We start from the raw sequence: 27,485 nt of genomic DNA, 5'->3' as shown, positions 1-27,485 counted from the left end.
AAGAAATGACATGCCATGAATTGTGAAGTGGTATTAATATGAAATATTCCTGTATAACTTCAGATATTCCTGTATAACTTCCCTACAGAACATGCCAACAGTAGTGTGTTTGTCCAGATCTCATCAATAGAGCAGTTACTGTAACAGGAGCTGATTGAGTCCTACAGTATATGCACCAGCACACAATTGTATGACACTGTATAATCATGATGCACAGCCCTCACTAACACCTTTCAATGCTACATCACTTCAGTCCAGGAGGTTTATACCTATATCTAAATCATCAATATCTAAAGGTCTGTAATATTAATGATTAAAACGTCGCATTTTGGATTCAAACTGGAGAAATAGATGTTGTTGAAGGACTATGTGCAATCAGAACGGGGAGAACGCCTTGCGGTCCAGGGGTTGTCAGCAGTAGGGGATTTTACACCTGGGAGCTGAGGATGTTACAGCCATTCCTCTCTCGTTTGTTCCGCAGCGGTTCTATGGTGTAATGGTTAGCACTCTGGACTCTGAATCCAGCCATCCGAGTTCAAATCTCGGTGGGACCTGTATTTAACCATATGTTTTGATCATGTGAACTACCAAATGTCATATGTCTTGACCACAAGGGTACAATCGGTCATTGAGAGGAACGGTAGTTCCTCATACAAGTTAGATAAACTTGTTTAAAACTACCGAGAGTCTCTATACAGCTCAAAGAGTTTAACTGTTTTTACCATGTTGCAGCGGCAAAACTAAATCACTTAGAATTACCATCTGTACCAGTATCAAAAGTCTGAAAGTATGAAATGTGAAAAAAACGTACATACCTCTTATACACAATGAGATATAAGTCGTCAAGCTAAGGTAAATTGTTGTTGTTGTTCTTCTTCTTCTTCTTCTTCTTCTTCTTCTTCTTCCTCTTCCGTCTACTTTTTAAGGGTGTGTAGCGACTATTCAAACAGAAAAGCTAAATAACTGGACATCTACCAATCATGTGATTCCACATGTTGGTCAACGTCAAAACAAACCAGGGTATGCAAGCATTTTGATATTATTATTATTATTATTATTATTATTATTATTATTATTATTATTATTATTATTATTATTATTTATTTCTTAGCAGACGCCCTTATCCAGGGCGACTTACAATCGTAAGCAAATACATTTCAAGTGTTACAATACAAGTATGCACACCATTTATATTAAACAAATTATTTATATTTTAAAACAGCACATATCGCAGGAAACAAACAAACAAAACAAAACTGTGGTTTGAACTTGCAACATGACGTTCTTGAAGGGCGCACGACATTAACCCGCTGCGCCACTGCGCAGTTAATGAAATGCATTCATTTTTTAAGCTTACATGCAAGCCTGACCACCTTTCGCTGAAAACCTGAAGAAGCTGCTCGAGAGTATAAATTTTCGATTTCCTGTTTGAAAATTTCTAGTTTTATGTTTATTTGGTAGATACCATAGAATGGAATTGCACACAAGAGTGGCATGTAGCTTCCTTGTCTTAATCTCTGATTTCTGATAAATTGTAGTTCGTCGTTTAATTAAAAATAAATAAAGGAATAATTTATTTGTAGAAATAAATAAATGATTTAAACAAATGCATAGAGGAATAAATACATTTAGAAATAAATATTTTTAAATAAATAAATAAATGTAGAAATGAATACATGTTTATATTATAAATGTATAAATAAATTAATAAATAGCAAGCTAGAAAACTACATGTCATATTAATTGATTTGGCTGATGCGTTTATCGACAGCAATGGACATTTATATGCCTGTAAAAAAATTCCAAGTTTCATGTAAAAACACACACGCGCACGCACACACTCACACACACACTCACACACACACACACACACACACACACACACACACACACACACACACACACACACACACATATTGCAAATTGCCTAAAATTAATAACGCATCAAAGAAAGTCACCGAGGTTGAAACATTTAATGGTAGCTACTGAGTCAACATTTACATTGTAGAGTTTAAAACAATCTTTTAAAATGTAACAAACAAGGGTCATGTAAATGTGTTGGCTGAAAAAAGTAACAAGCAGACAAAACTGATTAAAACTAAACACGTTTTGAATGACAAATTCGGCAACATTGTCGAGTTTTGTAAACATTTAAAACTTGTATGCTATGTTCATACAGTAATTAAACGGACTGTGTTGTATAGCGTTATGCTGACTTTGAAAAACAAAATGTTAAAAACAGGGTTTAGTTCAAGTGACAAACCCGTTTTTCTTTACACACACTAAATTATATATGATGCGCACACAAGCATGCTCTCTCTCACACACACACGCACACACACACACACTCACGCACACACACACGCGCGCACACACACACTCACACACACGCACTCACACACGCACTCACACACGCACACACACACACACACACTCACACACACACACTCACACACACGCACTCACACACACACACACTCACGCACACACACGCGCGCACACACACACTCACACACACGCACTCACACACGCACACACACACTCACTCACGCACACACACACTCACACACACACACTCACACACACGCACTCACACACGCACTCACACACGCACACACACACACACTCACACACGCACACACACACACACACACGCGCGCTCTCACAAATTATCTGGCCCGTGAGCAGAAAACTAGTTTTTTGTTAAAAACTAGCAATGGCAGCAGTATGGAGTAGTGGTTAGGACTCTTTACTCTTGGTTGGAGGGTCGTGGGTTCAATCCCAGATGGGGGACACTGCTGTTGTACTGAAATAAATAATAATAATCGTGCATCTTGTTGCAGTTTCAACACTCGTGGTTTGTCTTTGATGTGTAAAAACCAGTCCATATGTAGAAACTGCTTGTGTTGCATCCGCAGAGTTTGGTGGAATTGACACAAAACAGCGTGCAAATTTTGCCATGTTTCGGAATCTGATTTCAAACCTCAGCCAGAAATCAACAATATTTACATTTTTCACGGTAGGCAGTCAAAAGTCCTAACTTGGGCTTTTGAGTTTGATATCAGCGCTTTAAACGGCTGTTGGGTTTTTCTAACTTGTTTTTTTTACATTGGCAATGTTTTTGTTAAAGATATAAAACACAATGCAGATTCCGATATCAGAAAATGTTTAATAACAAGTAATGCGCATTTTCAAGTGTTTCAGATTAATTTCAGAAATGTCGCGCTCTTAATTTTACAGCCGTGCATTGTAGTAGATCGACGTCAATGTCCCTGACACGTTTCAGTTCACAGTCTCTGGCACACATTGCATTACGTGTTGCAGGGCGCCGTGGCTTAGATGGTTAAAGCACTTATCTAGTAAACAGGAGATTCTGAGTTCAAATCCCACCGGTGCCTTTGGTTTAGTGCAGGGGTGCCCAATCCTGGTCCTGGAGGGCCGGTGTCCTCCTGGCTTTTGTTCCAACTGTCCCCTAAATTACTTAATTGGACCAATCAAGCACTTATTAGAAGCTTAATTGGTCCAATTAAGCAATTTAGTGTACAGTTGGAACAAAAACCAGGAGGGCATAGACCCTCCAGGACCAGGATTGGGCACCCCTGGTCTAGTGGTTGGGATTCGACGATTTCTCCGCCGCGGCCCGGGTTCGATTCCCGGGCAGGGAAGTTCTTTTATGCCTATTACTATTCCGATTAAAACCACTCTATTACTCTTCATTAATCAGATGTAGATATGTCTAATTCTTGGCTGTGGCCCGACTGCATTCAATTCAAAGCGCACACTTTATATTATTACAGAGTCTGTGCACATTGATTCGCAACCCCTTTTGGCATTATCTTCTTCTCAGTCTGCAGAAAAGGATTTTACAATTGTTCGTTACAAGTGAGAGGACAGCTGTGGTTTAACCACCCCCCTCTACACAATCACACAGTTCACACAATAAGTACCGACTAAAAAGAGGAATTATCCTATGCAGCCTCTCATTCAGTGCTCCAGTGTTGTGACGCGCAGCAAATCGGTAGGTGCGTTCAAGTGCCTGTAACACGAAAACGGAAAGGGCTAGGCACACAGTCTACATACCAAACGAGAGGAGGCTCCGCGATTTCCTCTGATATCTAACATGCCCAGGTGTCATGTTCCTAGAATAAACTACAGCGTCCAGAATACAGTGGTGCCTTCACTTGCTAGGAGACAGCTGTGCGCATTGGGCGAATTTGTATTTGAAAGTGTATTTTCACTTATAAAGATGCAACGTGTTTAGTTTTTAAGGACATGTTTATTATCTTAAATTAGCAATACCGACGTTATTAAAACCGTTTCTAAATATACATGTGTAATACATATATTGTCAATGAACATGTGTCTTATTATTTCAATGTGAGCAGTGTTTGTGGCGCACGGTTGGGTGCTGATTGTGCAGTTCTCCAGACCTGCTGCCAGCTGCCAGTATGAACCAAGAAATGAAACGTCGCATTTTGGATTCAAACTGGAGAAATGGATGTTGTTGAAGGATTGTGTACAATCAGAACGGGGAGAACGCCTTGCGGTCCAGGGGTTGTCAGCAGTAGGGGATTTTACACCTGGGAGCTGAGGATGTTATAGCCATTTCTCTCCAGAGTGCTCCGCAGCGGTTCCATGTTGTAATGGTTAGCACTCTGGACTCTGAATCCAGCGATTTGAGTTCAAATCTCGCTGGGACCTGTATTAACCATATGTTTTGATCATGTGAACTACCAAATGTCATATGTCCAGACCACGAGGGTACAATCGGTCACATAAAATACAATGCAGATTCCGATATCTGAGCTCGGAAAGTGTTTATTAACAAGTAATGCGCATTTTCAAGTGTTTCAGATTAATTTCAGAAATGTCGCGCGCTTAATTTTAGTCCTGCATTGTAGTAGAGAACGACAGTAGTAGCGCCGTCCCTGATACGTTTCATTTCACATGTCTCTGGCACGCATTTTTTTGCGTTTTGCAGGGCGCCGTGGCTTAGATGGTTAACGCGCATGTCTCGTAAACAGAAGATCCTGGGTTCAAGTCCCAGCGGTGCCTTTGGTTATTATTTTTTTCAGCACCTCAAAGTTTAGGCTGTGTTTGTGTCACATTTTGTTAATGGTGGGGAGCACCTCCAACACAGACAAATGCTTTCCTATAGTCGCAGGATAAACACTTTTGCCAAAAGAGAACGAGAAACAGTAATAATAATTTAAAAAAAAAACTGCGACGAGGATACGATTCAAACCCACGCGTGCACCGCACAACTTACTCTATTGCCCATTATTATTCCGATTAAAACCACTCTATTACTCTTCATTAATCAGATGTAGATATGTCTATTTCTTGGCGGTGGCCCGACTGCATTCAATTAAAAGCGCACCCTTTATATTATTACAGAGACTGTGCACATTGATTCGCAACCCTGACCATGTGCTTTCGCAACCACAATATCTCTATAACAATGTATCAATATGTTTGTACCCACAGACAAAGAAAATGACCTACAAGTCTGAGAAGTCACGACGAGAGGTATTTGCTGTGAACTTTTCAAGTTACTGATGATGGGGAGCCTGAGCAGTGTGTGGCAAACTCTTTACAAATAATTAGTGCCTTCTTCACTTGCAACCTCTGAAGGATTCATTAAAACACAGTCAACAAGAGGCTATCAGGAGCTTTGTTCACAAATAGGATCACTTGCCATCCACTGCATCTCTAACTACTGTGGATATTTGTGAGCAGCAACATGTTGCAGAGTTTCTCACCAAATTGTCTGAAATCTGTCCTGAAGTATCTCGCATGGTTTCAGTAACAATAAGTCATGATATTCTATGTACTACATGTAACTACTGCTCATCAAACCGAGAGGTGTTGCATATTTATCCTCTACATGTACATGCTGGTACAGATTCCATGTGTTTGGAAGAACTAATTTATAAAATTACAAATGGGCAATGATTCCTGGTAGCAAATGCAGGCAATGCAAAACTTCTCCAATCATGAAACGTGAACTTATTCAATCAGCAGGGAGACTGATTGCAGTCCAACTTATGCTTTGGGAAACCAAACCAGACGGGACCGTTACAAAGATACAATGCTAAGTTTAATGCTGTGCAGAAGAGCACAATTACTGTGGACAACAGGAATCACCAATTAGCTTCCATTATCATACACCAAGGACAGGGTGTTACTTCAGGACACTTTGTGTCTGTTCTTGCTGTGGGTGCTACTGGAAAATGGGTGCATGCAAATGATGCACTTATTGAAGTCAAACCATGGTCAAGAAATGCAAACAAAATGTATATGGCCTTTTATGAAGAGATCTAATGCTTTACAAATGCCTTAGCCTAAGTTCATAACACCACTATATCAAGGAGAATAATGTTTTTTTTTTCCAGCATTAAAATGTGTTTGTATGCTACCCTTTAGCACTGACATGCATATGTACCTTTTGAACCATTTATAACATTGAAGTTTTGTGCCTACGTAAATATCAATATATCAATACCTACCAAAATAGACATGTTGTTTTCACCACTCATGCAACTATAAGAATACAATGTTTACACTTTCAATACTGTCCAAAAGTCCCTTCTACCATTATTTTACTTTCAAATCTTTTCTCATTTCTCTTATATTACTCTACTTATTACTCTCTTGTAATGCCTGTCTGTCTATTTACCATACACATTCTCGAATATCTTTCCCTCGCTTTATTCATTATTTGATGAAGTAAAAAAAGAAGTGATACCTATAACAAAAACATTGTCAATGTAAAAAAACAAGTTAGAAAAAACGCAACAGCCGTTTAAAGGGGTGATATCAAACACAAAAGCCCATGTTAGGAGAAGCAATTAGGCCAATCTTGTCAAGCATCAAGCAAATAGGCACAATTGGAAAGGTGCTGGGGCCCAAGATTCACACAATGCTTGCGTCTAACTTGGCGCCTTTTTTTGATCGCTTCGCTCCACTTGAAATGCGCAGTGGCGCAGCAGGTTAAGGTCATGTGCTCTTCAAGAACGTCATGTTGCAAGTTCAAACCACTTGAAATGCTCAGTGTGTGAGTGTGTGACTGAGGCACACACTGAGACACACTCACACACACTGAGACTGTGTGTGTTGTAGTATGTGTGTTTCTCAGTGTAGGTGTGTCAGTGTGTGTGTATGTCGCAGTGTGTGTGTTTCAGTGTGTCTGTGTGGATCTCAGAGTGTTTGTGTCTCAATATGTGTGTGTCTCAGTGTGTGTGTGTGTATGTCTCAGTGTGTGTGTATGTGTCACTGTGTGTCTGTGTCTCAGTGTGTGTGTATGTCAGTTTATGTAAGGAGGCTTACATAAACTGTTTATATAAGGAGGGTGTGTGGTCCAGTGGTTAAAGAAAAGGGCTTGTAACCAGGAGGTCTCTGGTTCAAATCCCCCCTCAGCAACTGACTCACTGTGTGACCCTGAGCAAGTCACTTAACTTCCTTGTGCTCCGTCTTTTGGGTGAGACGTAGTTGTAAGTGACTTTGCAGCTGATGCATAGTTCACACACCCTAGTCTCTGTAAGTCGCTTTGGATAAAGGCGTCTGCTAAATAAACAAATAATAATAATGTGTGTGGCAGTGTGTCTCAGTCACTTCAAGTCATACAAAGAGCATTTCAAGTGGAGCGATAAAGTGGAGCGAAGCGATCAAAAAAAGGCGCCAAGTTAGAAGCAAGCATTGTGTGAATCTTGGGCTCCAGCACCTTTCCAATTGTGCCTATTTGCTTGATGCTTGACAAGATTGGCCTAGTTGCTTTTCCTAACTTGAACTTTTGTGTTTGATATCACCCCTTTAAACGGCTGTTGCGTTTTTCGAACTTGTTTTTTTTACATTGGCAATGTTTTTGTTATAGATATAAAATACAATGCAGATTCCGATATCAGAAAATGTTTAATAACAAGTAATGCGCATTTTCAAGTGTTTCAGATTAATTTCAGAAATGTCGCGCGCTTAATTTTACAGCCGTGCATTGTAGAACAGTAGTCAATGTCCTGATACTTTTCATTCCACAGGTCTCTGGCACACATTACATTTCGTGCTGCAGGGCATCGTGGCTTAGATGGTTAATGCGCCTGCCTAGTAAACAGGAGATCCTGGGTTCAAATCTCAGTGGTGCCTTTGGTTATAATTTTTTTTCAGCACCTCAAACTTTAGGCTGTGTTTGTGTCACATTTTGTTACTGTTGGGAAGCATCTCCAACACAGACCAATACTGTCCTATAGTCGCAGGATAAACACTTTTGTCGAAAGAAAAGGAGGTATGACACAGGCCCAGAGAGAGAGAGAGAGAGAGAGAGAGAGAGAGAGAGAGAGAGAGAGAGAGAGAGACTTTGACTTTTAACAAGCCTTTATTAACAAATTTTGAAAACAATAAACAAATCAGATAAAGAAAACTAACAAAACAAGAAAGCTCCTCTCATTCCACAAAAAACTAAAATATCCACTCACAATCCATAAACATTAAATAGCTATAGATTATGACTAAAAACTACTATAAATACACAATAAACCCTAAATAAAATTAAAAATCATACAATTTAAAAGAGCCTTTATAAATATAAAAACAGTTCCTCATTTTCAATATCACAGAGCACACCACCCACACCCCAAATCAAGATGAATTTGTCCAAGTCTTTAGTCATTTTATAAAAACAAAAATCAAGTTTAATCCTGGACATTACGAGAGTCTTAAACACTGAGACAGCGCTCTGTGCATTTCCATGCTCAACCTGGCTCTTCCTACTTTTCAGGATAGCCAGCTTGGCCTGCCCTAACAGAAAATTTGCCAGCTGGCAACGGTACTTATGCTTCTGACTGTACTGCACCCCAAAGATGAAAACAATGTGAGAGAACTCCAGGGAAAAATCAAAGAAGATTCTCTTCAGTGCAGCAAACAACATCTGTAATCTATGGCAGTAAAGAAAATAATGAAACACTGTCTCTCTCTCAGTGCAGAACGGGCATTGATCTCGCACTTGAGGGTCCAGGATATTCAAAAAGGCGTTAGTAGCAATGGTGGCATGGAGGATCCTCCACTGGAGATCCCCTGACCTCTTGGGGAGCGGCAGTTTATAGAGGCTTCGCCAGGCAGGTCTCACGCTCTCCTCCACAGTGAGACGCTCTCTCCATGGGGTGTCAGGGAGAGACTGCAGCTGTGGATAATGTTGTACTTTTACACAGACTTCATACAGCTGCTTTTTATCCACTGTGGAGAGAGAGAGACTAGACAGGCTGTTAAGGTTCAGTAGGTGGCCTGGTTTATCAGGATCCTGAGTAACAGAAGGGGACACTAAAAGAGAGGGGAAATTAGTGTCACTGTCTGGCCAACAATGCTCGAGAAAAAACTGATTTATTCTCTCTATTGCTGCGAGAGGGAGGGACTCTCTCAAATCTGAAAGAAAACTTTCTAAGACTCTTACAGATCTGAAACCTAGACGAGTAGATAGGGTGTCTGCACTTATCCAGCTAAAACTATTAAAATCAATAAAATCCCTCACCTTTCTTAAGCCTGCTGTAATTAGTAAAGAAATAAAACTTTTAGAATTTAAAAGCTCTATTCTTAAACTGGGATTAAACACTAAGGGCTCTTCTAAAAACCAAAAACAATTAAAATCATTAAAATTCCTAGAAATCTTTAAAAGCTGCCAAGCACTGAAAACACTCCTATAAAACCGAGGGAGCAGAGTCAGATCCAAACTCTGTGTATGCAAAACAAACAAGTGTCTATCGTACCCAAGTCTCCCCACGCACTGCAGGATAGCTGCTGCAAACAGCATCCAAGGCAGGGGGGGGTCAGGGGGGTACAGGAACCTCTGGGCGACCTGCAGACGAAACGTTGCTATCCTGCTGCTGATGTCAATGAGACCCTGCCCCCCTTCCTGTAAGGGCAGGTACAGAATCCCCTTCCTTACCCAGTGCATCCCATGCCAGAAGAACTGCAGCAGCATTTTCTGTATTTCTTTAATAAGCACGGGAGGGGGATCGAGACACGCTAATTTGTGCCACAGCATGGAGGCTACCAGGTTATTAATTACTAGAACCTTTCCTCTGAATGACAGCTGTGGCAGGAGCCAGTGCCAGGCTTGTAACCGACCCCTCACCTTCTCTAACAGTCCCTCCCAATTTCTTTGGAGATCCCTCTCCTCGCCCAGGAAGACCCCCAGGATTTTAGGACACGAGTGGCTCCACTGTAGCCCTACCGGGAGGTCAGGGGGGCGAGCATCACCCCAAGACCCCACCAAATGGGCACTACTTTTATTCCAGTTAATCTTAGCAGAGGAGACTTTCTCAAACTGACGTTGACAGTCACACAGAATCTCCACATCCTGCCTACTGGTCACAAACACTGTCAGGTCATCTGCATAGGCAGAGACCTTGACAGCCTGGGAAGGGTTGGCGGGGATCAGGATGCCAGACAACAACTGCCTAATCCTATGTAGGAGGGGTTCAATTGAAAGGGAGTAGAGCATACCAGACAGGGGGCAGCCCTGCCTGATACCTCTCTGTACTGGAATGGGTTCACTCAGGCCACCATTAATCTTCAGTACACTGAAAACACGACAGTACAACAACTGAATAAACTCTATGAAGCGCGGGCCGACCCCTAAGGCCTCTAACACCTTAAACAAATACTGGTGATCGACCCGGTCAAAAGCTTTCTCCTGATCCAAGGAAATCAGACCGGATTTAAAGCCGAAAAGCTTGGAGGCTGCCAAAAGGTCTCGAATTAAGTAAATATTGTCAAAAATTGACCTACCAGGAACACAATAAGTTTGATCTGACTGGACCGCTGACTCCATGATTTTCTTCAAACGGTTCCCCAGGGCTTTCGACAGGATCTTATAATCGAGACAGAGGATGGACACTGGTCTCCAGTTCTTCAAGTCACTCAGATCTCCTTTCTTGGGGAGCAGGGTGATCACCGCCCGCCGACAGCTCAGAGGCAGCAACCCCTCCTTGATGCTCTCCAGCAGCACCATGTACAGCTCCCACCCCAGCAAGTCCCAGAATTCTTTGTAAAATTCCACGGTGATCCCATCTAGTCCCGGCGCTCTACCGTTTTTTATTTGCTGCATTGTATCAGTGAGCTCATTAAATGTAAGCAGGGGTTCCAGGTCTGCTGCCTCCTCCTGTGGAATCTGTGGGAGATCATGCAGGAACAGCTTGATCTCTTGTGCGTTTCTCTCAGCTTCTGCTACGAATAAGTTTTTATAAAAAACTGTAGCAAACCTACAGATCTCCACTGGGTCCTCCATCACCTGACCTGCAGGGGTTTTCAAACAGTGAATCACCCTGCTCTTTGCTGCTTTCTTCTCCAAACCAAAGAAGAACTTTGTTGGCTTGTCCACCTCTGTCAAACCCTGGAACCGTGCGCGGACCAGTGCTCCTTGTACCTTCATGTCCAGTAGGTCAACCAATGACTGTTTTTTATATTTCAGGTCTTCTAACAGCCTGCTATTTGGTTGAGATTCCAGATCTTTATAAAGCCCCAGAATCTCCACCTCCAGCTTTTCCATAGAGTCATTCAAGCTGCCTGTAGCATTCTCAGTGTACTGCTGACAAAAGATCTTTATTTGGATCTTGCCTATATCCCACCACTGCCTCAGGGATTTAAAACAAGATTTTCTTTTTTTCCCACTCAGTCCAGAAATATTTAAAACAATCTTTAAAATACCCATCCTGTAACAATCTATTATTAAAGTGCCAATAGGCACTATGCATTTTTACAGAAGGAAGAAATAAGGACAATGTAATGAGGCAATGGTCGGACAGGCCACTGGGGGAGATAAAACAGCCTTTAATCAAATTTAAATGATGTCTGGAAGTATAAAATCTATCCAGTCTGGCCATTGAAATTAGATTAGGGCCAGGTTTTAACCAGGTATACTGTCTAGCAGTACTATTTGCATTCCTCCAGACATCTACCAAATTGTATGATTCAATGATGTGAAGAAGCTGTTTTGCTGATTGTGGACTGGGCTCCAAATTGTTCCTATCTAATTTATAATCCACAGTGCAATTCCAATCACCCCCAATAATCACAATCTCTTGTGCCCCACAGCCTGCCAGCATTTTATCAAGAACAGTAAACATATCACTCCTGTCCTGAGCATTATTAGGAGCATAAATATTAATAAAAATAAAAGTGTTATTTTTAAAATTGGCCTCCACCATTAAAATTCTGCCTCTAAAAACATCAATTACTTTAAAATAATCAGGTTTAAAAAATTCCGAAAATAAAATCGCTACCCCTGCACTTAAATTAGACCCATGGCTAAAACAAATTTCTCCCTTCCATTCTTTCCTCCATTCAATTTCATTAGAAATATCAGAATGCGTCTCTTGTAAGAAACTAACAGTTAGTTTTTTCTGTTCAATAAACTTAAAGACTGCTTCTCTTTTATTTAAACCACGAACACCATTTACATTGAGACTACCTATTTTTAAAGAGTTCATGAAAGCAAAAGGGGAGAGAGAAACAAGAACAAAACATACAGTAGATAACAACAATACAACAGAGAAAAAGGGGAGTTTAAAAAAACTAAACATGGTACTTATTTTAAAACACTACGGACAGTACTTAACCATTTCTTTAGTCTGTAGCATTCAGCTTCACTAAACTCAGCTAACCCGGCATTCTGTAATATCAGCCTGCCCATCGATTCAAACTGCTTCAAATCAGGAAAAAAATCCTCAATGACAATTTTTCTTTTTCCTTTAGTTTCAGTTAGAAAAGCTTTTATGCTTTGAGCGCTATATATTCTGCTATCATCAACTTGCGAATCATCAGTAAAATCCCCTTCCCCTGCACTGTCAGAGTCTGTCTCACCAGCTACGGAACTCAACAGAGAGTCCTTGCGAGAGACCTGCATGCTCGCCGGCCGAGGAGACTGTGCTTCAATGCAGACAGACTCCTCCGCCTGGGCAGGAGCCTGCGACAACAGAGCGCCGAGATCCACTGCGGCCCCATTCGTCTCAGCTCTTTGCTTATCTATGCCGACCAGCGCTTTTTTCTTTTGCACTGTCAAATTTTCCGATGAATTTAACGTTCTTTTCTTTTTCCTAGTTTTTGGCATCTTAAACCCCTCCTGATCATCTATATTCATCACATTTACAGCGGGGGTTTTCACTGCAGTCTCCCCCGCTGTCTCACTAACAACTAACTTTTCCGCCACGGTCGCCCCGCTGCTCTCAACAGGAGCGGGCTGTAAATCAACACTTTCAGCTGGGGAATTCACTGCAGTTTCCCCCGCTGTCTCACTAACAACTAACTTTTCCGCCAGAGTCGCCCCGCTGTTACCAGTAGGAGCACCCTGCAACCCAGATGTTCCCTCACCCGGGTCAACATTAATCACCACCTTTCCTTCACCTCCCTCACGGTGAACATCTTCTGTGTTCTCCGACCCTGTCTCCTGCCTGTCCGCCCCACCCTCCTCTCTGCTGCGGGCTCCAGCCTCCCCTTTCTTGCAGTTCCTCCTTATATGTCCCTGCGCTCCGCAGTTAAAGCAGCGCATATAATCCGAAGAAGCAAAAACCATATAGTCTATGCCTTCAATTTTAAACTTCATTGCAAGGTTTAAATCATTTTCTAAATCATTTAGAATCATAAAAACCTGTCTACGGAAAGACATGACATGCTTTAACTCCGGAGCGCTGGAGCCGAGCGGGACTCTACGTACTGCCGACATGATTTTACCATGCCGGCTTAGTTCATTAATCAGTATTTCATTTTTTAAAAAAGGAGGCACATTTGAAATGGTTACTTTAACAACCGGAGAGGCAAGGGGAAGCACAGGCAGAAAACTGCCTTTCACAGTAACCCCTGTCTCCACAATATCATTAACAAGAGCTTCAGTCTTTAAAAACATCACAATACTCTTGTTCATTCTTGAGGCAGAGATGATATTCTCAAAACCTACCTCCTTTCCTACGGCCAAAGCACAGTCCTCTACCGAAACCTGCTCCTGCGACACAATCTTAAACCCATTTCTCCTGGTCAAAGAATCATATGAAAAGCTGGGAGGTGATCTGCCTCCCAGCGAGGCCATAATGGCCCAAAAACAAAACAACTAAATAAAAATCAAATACTTTAACAATAAACAAACACAACAAAGAAAAAAGAAAAAAGAAAAAATATAAATTCCATGCACAGCAAAACCGTACACAAACTCAAACACTCCCGCCACCACTCACTCGCTCACCACAGACTCCCAGCATGCAACACGAGAGAGAGAGAGAGAGAGAGAGAGAGAGAGAGAGAGAGAGAGAGAGAGATCTGCTTTCCACAACCTTTCCATTAAAATATAATGTGGTATTACGCTGTACTGATATAACAAACTATGGGTGATTATTTTATATGAATTATCATGTTATGCACGAATGTAAGAATTGTCTTTCTGTGGTGGTGTACTTTTTTCTTTCAAGTAGCATATATCTATAATCGGTTTTGCGATATATTTTAATATAAAATGTATACACTATTGCAGTTTTGTTAGAGGATACATTAGTTTATCGCTAATGCAATCACAGTTTTACATATATAGACTGCCCCTGTTTTCATTTACGTCCCAAATTATGGGCCGCTTTGCTTTTCAGATAATGTCCCAAATTCTGGGCCGATTTGGTTTGCAGATAACGTCCCAAATTCTGGGCCGCTTTGGTTTTTAGATAACGTCCCAAATTCTGGAAACTAAAGAGAAACTAAAGTATTACTGCGTTAAAAAAAAACTAGTATGTTGATGTTTGTCATTTTGATTTATGGTTATCCGTTGCATAACACCTGTCTGATTAGTTTAATCTGCCATTTAAATTTAAAAATAGAAAACAAAAGAAAAGCACTAACATGCTTATGAGATAATAAGTGTGCCCCTAGCTATGCTGTCTATATGACATCATCTTCACCTATTCACACCTAATTCAATTTCCTTTAAGTTTTTTTTAGAGATGCTATTATGATGTACATAATTTGTATGACAAAAAGGAAACTTTATGCAGTTACAGAAAACCCAGTTTTTCTTGCTTTACTGGTATTATAGGTTACATAGTGCTTATGTAATGATGGTATCTGGGTCTCTGGCAACACATATGCTGGCCTGTTAGATTTAAAATAGAAGTTTTGTGGTCTTTAAAACTCTTCAAAAAGGGCATTAAAGTCAAATAAAGATCCCTCTAGTCCATAGGTTAAACTTCAGTTCAGAAATTCAGGTTTTTTTTCTGAGCTTTTTGAGAAACATTAGTTAGTAAGCCTGATAAATACATAATGATCAAAGCAGAAAAAGCAATCGTGAATGAGGCAAAACACACCCAGGAGTCTATTTCAATGATCTAAAGAGTGGCATATGTAAATACCCCTGCTCTTTAACTCAGTGTTAACCCAGCTGGGATTTACTTACAGTATTAACATTACAAATACAGTGTGACAAAGTCGTGAAAAATCTAGATTTACATTTTTAAAATAGACTCCATAATACAATATAAAAGAGAGTGTTAATCTTGTGTTCTCCTTGTTGCTTAGATTCACTTTGCAAATTAAATAATTTCAGTCATTACATCCTGTTGGCTTTTTAAAGGAGAAGTTTAAACAAGCCCTCCCCAGACTAGGTGCACAAATTATCTAAGAGGGGCGTCTAGTTTGTGAAGTGCATAAAGTTTAAAGGAAACAAAAACTAAAATAAGTAAATAAATAACACATTGATGAAGCAAAGTGAAACAAAAGGAAGGATGACAAATAAACACAAGTGTAATGAAGAGGTGAAAATGAGAGAAAGAAGGATAAAGGAAATGTCTCTGGGGATATTTTTGTTTGTTTGTTTTCCAAATGGTTAACAAATTCTTTACTTAAGAAAAAATGAGCACCACTGCTGGTCCAGTTCAGGAAATGGAAAGGGTCTAGAAAGGGGATTTTTAAATCAGGCACAGATTGTAGCAGGGCAGCATGCATGTCATACTAGAAGGGTGTTTGAGGAAATACTGTAAAGGAAGTGTAATGGAGAGTCCTGCATACCTTCACTGGGTGGGTGTCCTTCCCCTGAATGCATCTCATCATTTACATATATATATCCCTATATGAGGAAGTGTAGGATTACATTTCTCTGCAATGCACCTGCACCCAGGTAAACCAGGTAAAGATGCGTGGAAATGTTAAATGAAGTCAATCTTTCTTTATGAGAGGGGGTTCAGACAGGGGAGGAAAGTCTATTAACATGACAAGAAAGACATGGGTATGAAACAGCAATGTGTGTTGTATGGGAGAATTGGACTGGGGATATACCTGTCTGTCTGTCTGTCTGTCCATGCCCATGGGTATCACACTTACAGTTCTGCATATATCTGGAAACATGAGCTCTCTGTCTGTACATCTGCCTAACATCTTGAGAAGACAACATGTTTTTCCACATACAATTTATTATACATTACCATGATACTAACACCTCATTTTCTTGCCGAAATACTTCTAGGTCTTACAGCTTATCCAGTTATACAATTTAGATTTTACAGCTGTAGCCGGGATGTTTGTTGCTGATATTGTTAAATATATATATTTTTTTAAAACTTAGAAAAATCACAGCCTGGCTGTTGTTAGTCTTTGCTAGGGGTGCGTCACGTTTAAGACTAGGTGAGAGAATAGTATAAGCTTGAATCAGGAAGAAACAGTTATTCCAACAGAAACTATTTATCTTCACTGGAATTCATTCAAGTGTTTAAACTAATTTGTTTCTCCTCCAGTAATTTCTATTAACGTTATTCAACTTTTATGTCATATCGTGTGGCAGCCAGAGCAGTGTCATAGCAGCTTTTTCGGTTGGAAGAGGTCAGTGACATTTGTGGTTTATATTTGACAGAAGATTGTGTTTCTAAATTTGCAATAAGTGATGTCCCCAGATCAGGAAGTTGACACACGAACACGGGTACTGCAGGTTGAAGCGCTGGTGTGTGTATTTATTACACAAATAAATAAAAAATCCAACAAAAAACACTGCTCACAGAGCCAAATAAACACAAATACCTCCACCAAACAAGTGGCAATTGTCTGTTTTCTTTTGATACTTTCACCTTTACTTGCTTGCTTGCTTGCTTATTCGCTCGCTCACGCTCCTCCTTCCTGTGCACCCACCCAGGTCAGCAAATGCTGCGGGTTTTTATAGATGTGGTTATCTCCGGATTAGCAAACACTTAATCAATCTGGAGATGACGAGTTTGCACGAGTTTAGGGGGATGGGGTTTTTACATTAACAAACATTCACCCGTTCTAAATCAACACAAACAATACATTTAAATCATACAATAATAACATCACCCGTTCTAAATCAACACAAACAATACATTTAAATCATACAATAATAACATCACCCGTTCTAAATCAACACAAACAATACATTTAAATCATACAATAATAACATCACCCGTTCTAAATCAACACAAACAATACATTTAAATCATACAATAATAACATCATTTGTTGCTGAATGCATGTCAATGCATACCCTGCATTTGTCTGTTTCACCCGCTAGACACAAATTACACCAGCTCAATTGGAGCTCCAACTCTTAACTGATCAACCTCTATCCCTCAGGGATAAACCACACCTGTAATTGGGGAGATTTCTGGGGAGATAACTATTTTGTTAGGTGAGGAAAGACTTATTTGGGGAAGTTTGACAGGTTATTTACATTCCCAGATGATTCTAGGTTAGGTAGAAGCTGGCAGCAAACACTAATATTAAAAATGATCCCATAAGTTTACAGAAAACTTAATTTGAAGTTTAAAATGTTATTATTTTTGGTTTTCTTTTTATAAAATACAGATTTTATACGCTCCATGTCCCACTCCACTCCATCTTACTGTTGCTGGTTCTTGCTTATGTAGATGTGTAGGCTGTGTTTCTTCCAAATTGCTAACATACAAAACTACAGGACAGGACCGCCCAGGTGTATTAAAGTAAAGCAAGAGAGGACCCCCTGTAGAGATGGGGTCTCAAATGCAGGTACCTTACAATATGTGAAATGGCCCCCTCCAGAATAATTTTAACAACACGTGGACTTGCAACATTGAATAAGTCCTGGCAGTCAATGGTGGCTATTTATTACTGTTATTGATTAATTAAAAAGCATGTGCTGTCAGTGTTTCATGAGTATTGACACAACTGTTCCAACATTTTCTTGAATTCAGGCCGCTGCAAAACATATCTTCCGTGTTCCTTGCTCTGTTTATAGGAGTGCTGGGTACAGTTTGTTCAATTGCAACCTCTTGTTGAATTCAGCTGTGGTCAATAAAGTGAACGAGGCCTGTTTTCCTTGCCACGAGAGAACAGGAGAGGAGTAGACCTGCATTCTTGTGGAAGTACCTCATGAAACCCACCAAGTATTCTCTTTCTTTTAAACTGAGACTGTTTCCAATAACAAATAATGTTTGTCATATATTTTTAACTTTTATTGTGCTGCCCCCAATGCCAAATGTGAACAGAAATAGAAGTTAAAGAAAATGAAATAACCAATGTTTCCGATTAATAGTTCTCTTGTAGATTGTATCAGTATGCTATGATATTTGGTTATAAAATGGCATGGACGGTTTCTGTAACCTAAAGTAGGACATTTCTCATTGTAGTCTCACGCTGCAGTTTGTCTATTGATGTAATTTGAAGGAGAGGAAAGGAAATATCCCCTTGCATGGGCAATTGATTTCAAAAGAGAACACTTCATTTTACCAATTTATTATCTGCAGTATATACAATACATTTATATCACTTAACAATGTACAAGTACTGTATTATTGTACACCTTAAACACTGTAAACTAGTAATCTTTTTCAATTAAATAAAATATAAACACCAAAGCAATTACAATTGTTTCATTTGTATTATATTTGCACACTTGGGGCATTACATTGATTTCACATTTGATGATTTAATTGATTGAATTGACAGATGATATCTTCCAAACTAGTGACCTGTTACACAAATCAACAGTATTGCAATTCCGATACAAAAGTCTGAAATTACACACAATAAATCTTTGTAAAAGATCAAATAAAATAACAAGAATTCAATAAATAGAGCAATACTGAGATTCACAGTGCTAGCAGAATTGAGAGTATATACATTGCATAATCCATGTGAACTGTGCTTTACTTACAATTGAGTATGACTGGTAAATAATCACTAAAATTATGCACTATATAACAACAACAACAACAACAACAACAACAACAACAATAATAATAATAATAATAATAATAATAATAATAATACAGTAAAACAAAACACAAATGGCATAAAGATCGTTTCCCCAATCATTTCATATTGTTTTCTTCAAGTGTATGTCATCAAAGGATGTCATGAAGCCCTTCACTCCAGGTGCATGGTGAGGTGGGAGCAGTCCTGCATGTCTTCTATGTTCTCCACGGCATCAATGATGGCCTCCACTCTCTCTCCTGGCAGGACTGCCCCAGCGTTGGCCCGGAACTTTTTCAGCAGACTGTCACGACTCAGTGGCTTCCTCCAGTGTCCATAAAAGGTGTCGCAACGACCCTTCAAGACATCGCCCGTTGTGAGGGTCACCAGCACCTCTGCGTACATCTTATTGAAATTGGCAGGGTTGTCCTGGGGGTGCTCGACCTGTACTCTGCTCAGGAGGCTGAGCAGCTCAGGACGGTCCAGGAAGGCTGGGCTGAAGGATTGGACACTGACCTCGCCGTCCAGCAGAGCAGTGCAGGCGTTGAACTGGAAGGAGTGTCGGGCCTGGTGCTCGGATTCAGGGAAGGGCCGGTTGATATATTTGGAGAGGGGGATTCTCAGTAGGATGTTCTGGATCATAGAGGGGTGGAACCCCCCTACGGTGTTGACCAAAAGCTCCCGTGCTGAGCACGCTGCGTCTGCCACCCAGTGCATCCCCAGGTGTGCAGGGAAGCGCTTGAAGGCTATATCCTGGTCCTCTAGCAGGAAGCGGGGATCCTGTTCCACCGGGGAGGGCAGTGCCTGAGGCAGGTAGTCGTTGTAGAAGGCGCTAAAGCCAGCGCAGCCTGGGGTCGAGTCCAGGATCAGTGTGCTGGCCTCCAGGCCCCGGGATGCCAGCAGTGCCGCCTCCAGACCAAGTCGGGCTGCGTTCCCAATATGAAGAGGCTTGGATTGAGTGGCAGCATTGGCCATGGGAGCCCCTGCCAGCGAAGCAGCAATCGCCAAGGCGTTTGAGCACTGCAAGCGATCCAGGGAAAGCAGATGGGAGCAGGCAGCAGCACTACCCAGAGGGCCCACTACAGTCGGGGGATGGAACCTGAAGGGAGAAACACTGGCATGACCATCCTGGTAACTGAGAGAGTATTTTACATTATATATGCTTTTAATGGTTTTAAAATTCTGATTTAAAAACAACCTCGGGTAGACAAACGTTTCTTATCATGCCTTCTAAGAAAACATTTTATTTTACTAGGAAAGTGTAATAATAATTTCCAATAAAAACAACATAATCACTGTGAGGCTAAAAAAACCCAATGAAAAACAGATTAAGATTTGCTTTCAAATTCAAACACTGTCTCATTCATGCTGGAAGACTATTGGCACACTTCCTCCTTGGCAGCACTACAGTATTGTGCCAAGTTTGTTCGGCAGCAGTCTCCTCACCTGTTGGGGATGTTTTGGGCTTCGTTGGAGAACCTCATGAGCCGACCCTGAATCTCAATGCCCACGTTGAAAGCTAGCAGGAGGTCCATCCCACTGGGCTTGGCGTTGCCAGGTAACATCTGAGCAATAGCGAGCAGGGCAGGAAGGACTGCCCCTGAGGGGTGGGTGGCTGGGTGCCAGGTATCATCGAAATCCATTGAATGGACCTGTAAAGAAGAACATGCGGGCACAGTAAGCACCTGGTACAGTGTGATCTCCACTGACATTCCTGACTGTGAGGAAGCCTGGCAGTGCCCCATCTTTCTACAAAAGAAACTCAAGGACATGAATACAAACCTGAGCTTTCACTTTTCAAAAAAAAAAAAGAAAGAAAAAGAACAGGATAAATGGAATGTGTCCTGAATACAGTCACTCCCTGATGGGCAAATATCCAGTATAATGAACAAATTAAATTATTTAAGTATTATATTTACACAATTAAGGCATTACATTGGTTTTTAATTTTCTGCATTATGAAAATGTTTTGCCTCAGATCTCAGAAGTTTTTCTCCTTTGACTTTCTCATAGAACTACTCCTCAATCATCTGCTAAGTAACCTGTAAAGTGCTCTTGTTTGCTTTTCTCAAACAATTACTTAAAACTAGAGATAAAACAAACGTTTTAAACTATTTTATGTTGAAATAATAACACATCATCTCTTACAAGATCTATTGATTTGTGTACTGTATATACTGATAGTAAATATTGGCAACCCAGCCTCTGTTCATGATAATTTTATGTTTGGATTATTTTGTGCTTATATCATTTTAAATTTTAAATTAATAAATACATTTACATTTACATTGTCTTTTTTTTTTTAAGCGTATCATTTTGGAATGCTGTATTTCAAGAGGTGTTTTCATGGAAATTAGTTGCAGGAAGTGTAATGAGGAAATGACCAGCCACAGACACGAGCTGCAGAGCTCGTCAGCTGCTAGAATGTGCTCATTTCATGGACTACATTTTTACAATTTGAAAGGGCTGAGCACTGTGTAAACAAACCTGACATTAAAACATGCCAGCCAACAAATACACTGACTTACCGCTACTCCATTTACAAAGGCTGCCAGACTTGGAGAGAGTCTTGTGTGCCTTCGACCAAAGACTGAACTGATATAATCTGGAGCATACATTTGCTGCAAAGAGAGTTAATCACAGATCATTATAGGGTCTCAACGTTCTTGGAAACAAGATGGAAACAAGCAAGTTAAATTCTTGATTATCATCACCCTGGTTTGACAATGCAAACCTCAATTGGAATGGTGACTGTTCAAAGAAACTTTTCAAAAATGGGGTAAGTACTGAAGGAATGGTTGATATTAAAATTGTACAGTCAGGGCCCACTTCTTTGGCCATCATTTTAGGACAGCATTGTTACCTTTGGGGCCACTAAGGTCAGCAGCCTGTGTGCCCTCTGTACCATAGCCCAGTGTAAGCCTCAGCTGAAGGATTACCTGGCAGTGCTGCAGAGCCAGCTCGAAGACATGGGAGCTGCTTCCCAGCAGCCCCACCCCGATGCTGTCCAGGATCATCCTCTTACTGCGGTGCAGCACAGTGTCTGACAGCTGGCCCGGGTGCACCAAGTGGATGAACCCTCCAAAACTGCTGGTGATTGTCTCCTCTGGGGCAGGCCTTTCTTGCACTGCAGGACAACAAACAGCAGGTCAGTCTCTGCCTGTGCTTCACTTTAGTATTCAGAGCATCAACTCTACAATAATGGACTAAAATAACAACACTTAAAGACAACTGGGTCCATTCAATTGGTGATGGTATGAAATCCTTAAAATTGACATTATTTACACAGTTTTTTTTTTTTTTAAATTAAATAGCTTTTTAAAAAATGTTTACCTTCAACTGCAGATTTATGTAGAAGTCGCAGGCAGGAAAAGTGCCTCGAGGTTCTCTGAAACTAATTTAAAAAGGGAAAAAAATTAAATTAAATCAATATGATATATGACAGAAAATACTACTACGACTACTACTACTACTACTAATACTACTAATAATAATAATAATAATAATAATAATAATAATAATAATAATAATAATAGTAAAATACAAAATAAAAATGCATACATTTCTAAGAGTTTCAATGCAATAATTACCTTGAGTGCTGAGAGCATGATGGTGTTCAGTAGATTGCTGTGTAACAACAAAGTTCTGTCACTGAGCTGATATTTTGCTGTGGTTCCATCCTCTCTTTATATTCTTTCATATCTGGATGCCGATCTTCCTCCAGGTTCCAAAACCCCTCCTTCTTTTAGTGAAACTATTCAACTAATTGGGGGGATTTTTCTAATGTGACCAGGAAATGGGTTATGTAATGACCAAGAAGAGGTCTGGAATGTTGGGGAATAACCCTCTTTCTGTTCTGGGAGGACACTTACTGAGAACTTGGCACTGGGAGACTCCTCCCCTGCTTGAGAGAGAGGTTCTATAAAAAATAAACTCTCACCAGAGTTTGGCCAGGTACTGTAATACCAATCTTGTTTCATATTTTTACAGTTAGACAAATGCTTGTTTGATTATATAGAAACTATTTAAATGTATTTTGTTTAATGTAAATTCTGTTATATAGTGTGTGATCATTTTTTGTATTATTAAAAATACCAACTGTATTTTAGTTAACTAGTAGAAATGTAGATGATTATAAAACATATATATCAGATACTGCATGCATTGGGGGCGCCCATCCTCACGAGTGTGATAATAATTATTATCACATACCATACAGTATATAATAAAAGAAACACAAAGACTGGGCAAAATATTTCCTTTACAAACACTAAAGATAAGTAGATCAAATTGGCAAGCTTTTTCATAAACCAGTATAATTAATTTATTACGTTTTTACATGAACAAACAGTTAAGTTTACAAAGTATATATACAGGGTGGGTAATATATTTCATTAAAATATATATATCATTATAATAATTTGCAATAAATCACATAATAGGATTCATAGAATATCTACCTGGTTATCTGACATATGCTTTCATGAGGCACCATACTATATTGAACTATACTGTACTGAACAAGTATGCTTAAGACTTAAATAAAATGCCTCTGTCATAAACTGGCACTGTGGAAAATATGTTGTCTTTTTGAAAAGACCACTTAGTTCAGTTTACTATTGACACAGATTATATTACCCACAATTTAATAAAAACATGTATTTATTTATTTATTTGTTTGTTTGTTTGTTTCTTTGTTTGTTTGTTTGTTTGTTTATGTAGTTTGTTTATGTAGTTTGTGTATATGTATATACAAATAATGGGGCGGATATCCCTTTTTTCTCTTAGTACATGGTTATGCAGTTTCATTTGTATGCTTTATGGTGCATTAAGTTGGTACTGGTATTGCTAACTGTTCCTTGGCTGGCAGGCAGACAGATCACTGATAGCTAGATTCAGGAATTTCCTCATGCATGTCGACACTCCTGGGTGTTTTGTTCAAGCCTTTTCTTCTTTTTCAGTAGCATTGTGTATCAGCCATGCTTGTTTAAGGAAGTAGTTTGACTCTGATTTTGCGATCAGCTGTACAGTTTACCATAAAAATCAGTCATATGTGCATATGAACTCCAAATCACTTTAAAGGAAAAGCAGAAAATAAACATTCTGGTGTATCCATTTTAATTGTTTATCTGGGCAGTACCAGATATCTAAATGGAACAACATTACTGAAATGTCAGTTTCTCGGGTTTGTTGTTGCTGAAAGATGCTGAGCTCCAGTCGAGCTGACAGGCTGTGATTGGCTGATTTGGCAGTTGTGGGTACAGACTGGTTGCTTTCATTGGTACAAAGTATTGATAGGCTGTTTGTGGTGGATAATACAATAAATGTGTACCAGCTGTGTCTTTGTTTGGTATTTGGTGTCCAATAGAACTGAGCTTTCATTACGGCAAATCAAAATGAAAAGCCGGCTCTTGCACTGATTGAGTTTAAGTTTGATTCACAGTTGATGCTGTGATGTTCCAGTGGGCACCGTCTCATTGAAACCTGCTAAAGTTGGCTGAGTGTACTCAATGATTTTCTAATTTGACAGAGTTTTGATGTTAAGAAGATGGCGAGTGCAGATGAATTTGTGGCCATGTTCTATGGAGAGTCGGGGGTCCTGGGCCTCCTGGCCAATGGAATCAGTGCTTTCCTCGTTCTTCTGCAGAACTTCAACGGAGCACAGACTGGTGTACCATCCCAGGGAGTGGAGCACATTCTGGCTGGTAAAAACACAATCTATCTGTGTCTTAGGCAAAAAAAGGATTCCATGTTCTCTAAACACCAATTCATCCTGTACTGATCTCTTCTATGATATTTAAGATGTTTCGTAATATTATATCACTCTTATATGCTTCAATACAGTCTTACAGACCGTGGGTGTAAGGCTGAGGTGCAGCAAATAAAGTTGGTATTCTATTAGAAAAACAATATGAACATACAGTGACCCTGTATGCTAATGTTTTAAAAAAGAAATGAAAGATCTTCAGCACAACAATAAGGGGACCTGTAATAGCACAGCTGATAATTACTTTGAAGTTTGTTTGTTAGGTGACCTTGCTGGACTCTGACTTCTACCTATCTACATTTCACAGGTGTTCAACTGATTCTGATTGGGGGGGTAACTCAGCTGTTGGCTGGGCTCCTATCCTTCCGGAAGTATGATCACTTAAGTGGGACATCCTTCATCGCATTTGCTGCTCTCTGGGGCAGCTATGGGTCTACCCGTATAGTCCTGGGTGTCTTTCCACCCTCTATTAACAGCACCAACACCACTGACCAGCTATATCCAGCCAACTGCACTTTTCGAAATACAGAATTGGCTACTCCACCAATCGGTCAGTCTGCTATAGCAGGGCTAATCGCTTACATTTCCATCTCATTTATCCTGTCCTTCTGCTCTGCCACTGTAAACTACATCATGCCTTTTGTCTTTGGGGCCATCACCTTGACGCTGATCTTTGAGGCAGCAGGGCTTGTCGGGGGGTGGGCTCTAGTGGTCTCCGGGGTCCTGGAGCTGGTGATCCTCATGTGTGGGCTTTATGGAGCGGCATCCTTGCTCCTGAAAGGTGTCACGCAACGTTACATCCTCAAGGGCTTTGGGACCCCCCTTTTTGATGTGCTGCTCCTGGGGACGGCCAACAACAGCAACTCCCAAAAAATAGGAGAAGAAAAGAAGAAGAACACCCAATATGCTGAACCCATGGCACTGGGATACCTGTGCGACACAATCTCTCCTTTCATCTTTGCCGCCTTCTGCTTTGGCTACCTACCATCCTTCTTTGTGGGCACTATTTGGGTTACTATCAACACTTTCTCCCAGCTTTTCTCCAGTTACTATGCCTACCTACGAAAAGACGTCTACACACAACCAAGTTTTGTCTGCACAGCACCTACTGGCTGGTGAAGTCATGGGAGGAGTTTGTGCTGTCAGTTCTCATCGACAGAGAGGGAGCGGTCAGCGGGCGAGAAAGGATGGTTGGTGACTGGTTCTTCCTAGCGACCGCCATTGTTCTCTGCTTGATGTCACTCAACATGGATGTGCTAGAGGTGGCCCATAACTTGCTATTCCTCCTGCTCACAGTATCCACAATCTCCCAGATCCCACTGGGGGACTACTACATCTTCTTTGGGGTGATCTGTAGCTTGTTCACAGCCCTGTCTCTCTACGGTACCTTTGCCTGACTCATCAATTCCATAGGGGAGAAGACCTTGATCCCTGTTGGGGTGCAGCCACTATCCACAGAGAAGCTCCAGGATGTTCTGGGACTCATCAAACGGTGCTGGGTGAAACCCCAAGACCTCCCTCTCAGCACTGTTACAGAGCTACCTGATGCCCTTTTCTACGTGACCAATGGCATAGCTGCCCTCTCTGCCATCCACAGCCAGGACGTGCACCCCACCATCCTCCATCTCACCGTCCCCTGGGTACTGATCCCTGGAGCAATCATCCAGGTTTACGTGAGCCGACTGGACATCCAGAAGGGAAGGCACTTTGGGCCCATTATCCCATCCTGCTATGCTGCCATCTGGGCTACCTGGACCTGGTATCGGTTTGCAGGTATGTTTTAATAAGGGGAAAAGGCAAAGGCAGTTGTCTTTTTAAGTAGATTCACGTGATAACTTTACAGTGATCGACCAATTTGTTTTAATAAACCCCTGTTGTAGGCAACAGTCATATCAGTGGAAGTGCAACCTGTTTTAGTTAAATAAAGTGGTTGAGGAAGTATATAAGTGTTGAAAGTAATAAATAAAAGATGTATGTCCCTGTTGTAAAAAGAGTAGCTCTGTTTGACTGCACACATGATATAGGGATTCTAGAACAAGCTAAACACTTTCTATTTGTGAAATCCCCCTGAGGATGTCCATGACTGCCCTGCACCTAATTCATGATTTTCTTAGTTGGGAATGTCTTGCTTTTAAAATTAGTAAAATAATGTCTTTATTTTGTAGGTGTGTTACTTGGCATTTCTACTGATTTTGCTGGTGGATTCACAGCTGGGGCTGTAGCTTTCTTGGTAATTAATGGCTTCCTAATGATTATAGGTAAGTCATTTTTTAACAGAATTTGATCTTTGTCTAACATTTAGGGGTTTGTTTAGTTGGAGTGAAAAGAAAAGTGTCAGAGTAAATGGATGGAAAATATGAATGTGTGTTGGTGTGTTTTTTCCTCTCTTTCCCAAGGTGCCTATGTAAATGTTGTGCTGCTGTTGCTGACTCTTGTCATGGAGGTGATTGTGGTGTGTTTCCTGCTCTCCACACTGGGCAGACTGCCTTACCAACTGGAAAGTAAGAGTCTCCCCTTCTCCTTCCCCAAA

The 27,485-nt window shown here is 40.6% G+C and overlaps 2 protein-coding genes and 1 non-coding gene across 3 annotated transcripts; 2 read left to right on the top strand and 1 right to left on the bottom strand.

Annotated features, from left to right (window-relative positions):
• The first annotated feature begins 482 nt into the window (after positions 1-482).
• On the top strand, positions 483-554 carry trnaq-cug (transfer RNA glutamine (anticodon CUG)). Its single transcript has one exon. It is a non-coding gene; the product is annotated as a tRNA-Gln (tRNA).
• An 18,159-nt stretch (positions 555-18,713) lies between these two features.
• Positions 18,714-22,861, bottom strand: LOC131739439 (cis-aconitate decarboxylase-like). Its single transcript, XM_059033416.1, has 6 exons — positions 22,779-22,861; positions 22,522-22,582; positions 22,128-22,315; positions 21,717-21,809; positions 20,635-20,840; positions 18,714-20,287 (listed from the first exon to the last, which is right to left on the bottom strand). Exons 1-6 carry the CDS (start codon positions 22,794-22,796, stop codon positions 19,363-19,365), a joined length of 1,491 nt encoding a protein of 496 aa, XP_058889399.1. The 5' UTR covers positions 22,797-22,861; the 3' UTR covers positions 18,714-19,362.
• Positions 22,862-24,743: 1,882 nt separating this feature from the next.
• LOC131739438 (uncharacterized) lies at positions 24,744-26,268 on the top strand. Its single transcript, XM_059033415.1, has 2 exons — positions 24,744-24,893; positions 25,263-26,268. Exons 1-2 carry the CDS (start codon positions 24,764-24,766, stop codon positions 26,072-26,074), a joined length of 942 nt encoding a protein of 313 aa, XP_058889398.1. The 5' UTR covers positions 24,744-24,763; the 3' UTR covers positions 26,075-26,268.
• Positions 26,269-27,485: the final 1,217 nt, after the last annotated feature.

The sequence above is a fragment of the Acipenser ruthenus genome, chromosome 11, assembly GCF_902713425.1.
Source record: "Acipenser ruthenus chromosome 11, fAciRut3.2 maternal haplotype, whole genome shotgun sequence".
In the NCBI taxonomy this organism is placed as follows: domain Eukaryota; kingdom Metazoa; phylum Chordata; class Actinopteri; order Acipenseriformes; family Acipenseridae; genus Acipenser; species Acipenser ruthenus.
Note: the sequence above shows the minus strand (reverse complement) of the source record. Positions and strands in the feature narration are given on the sequence as shown.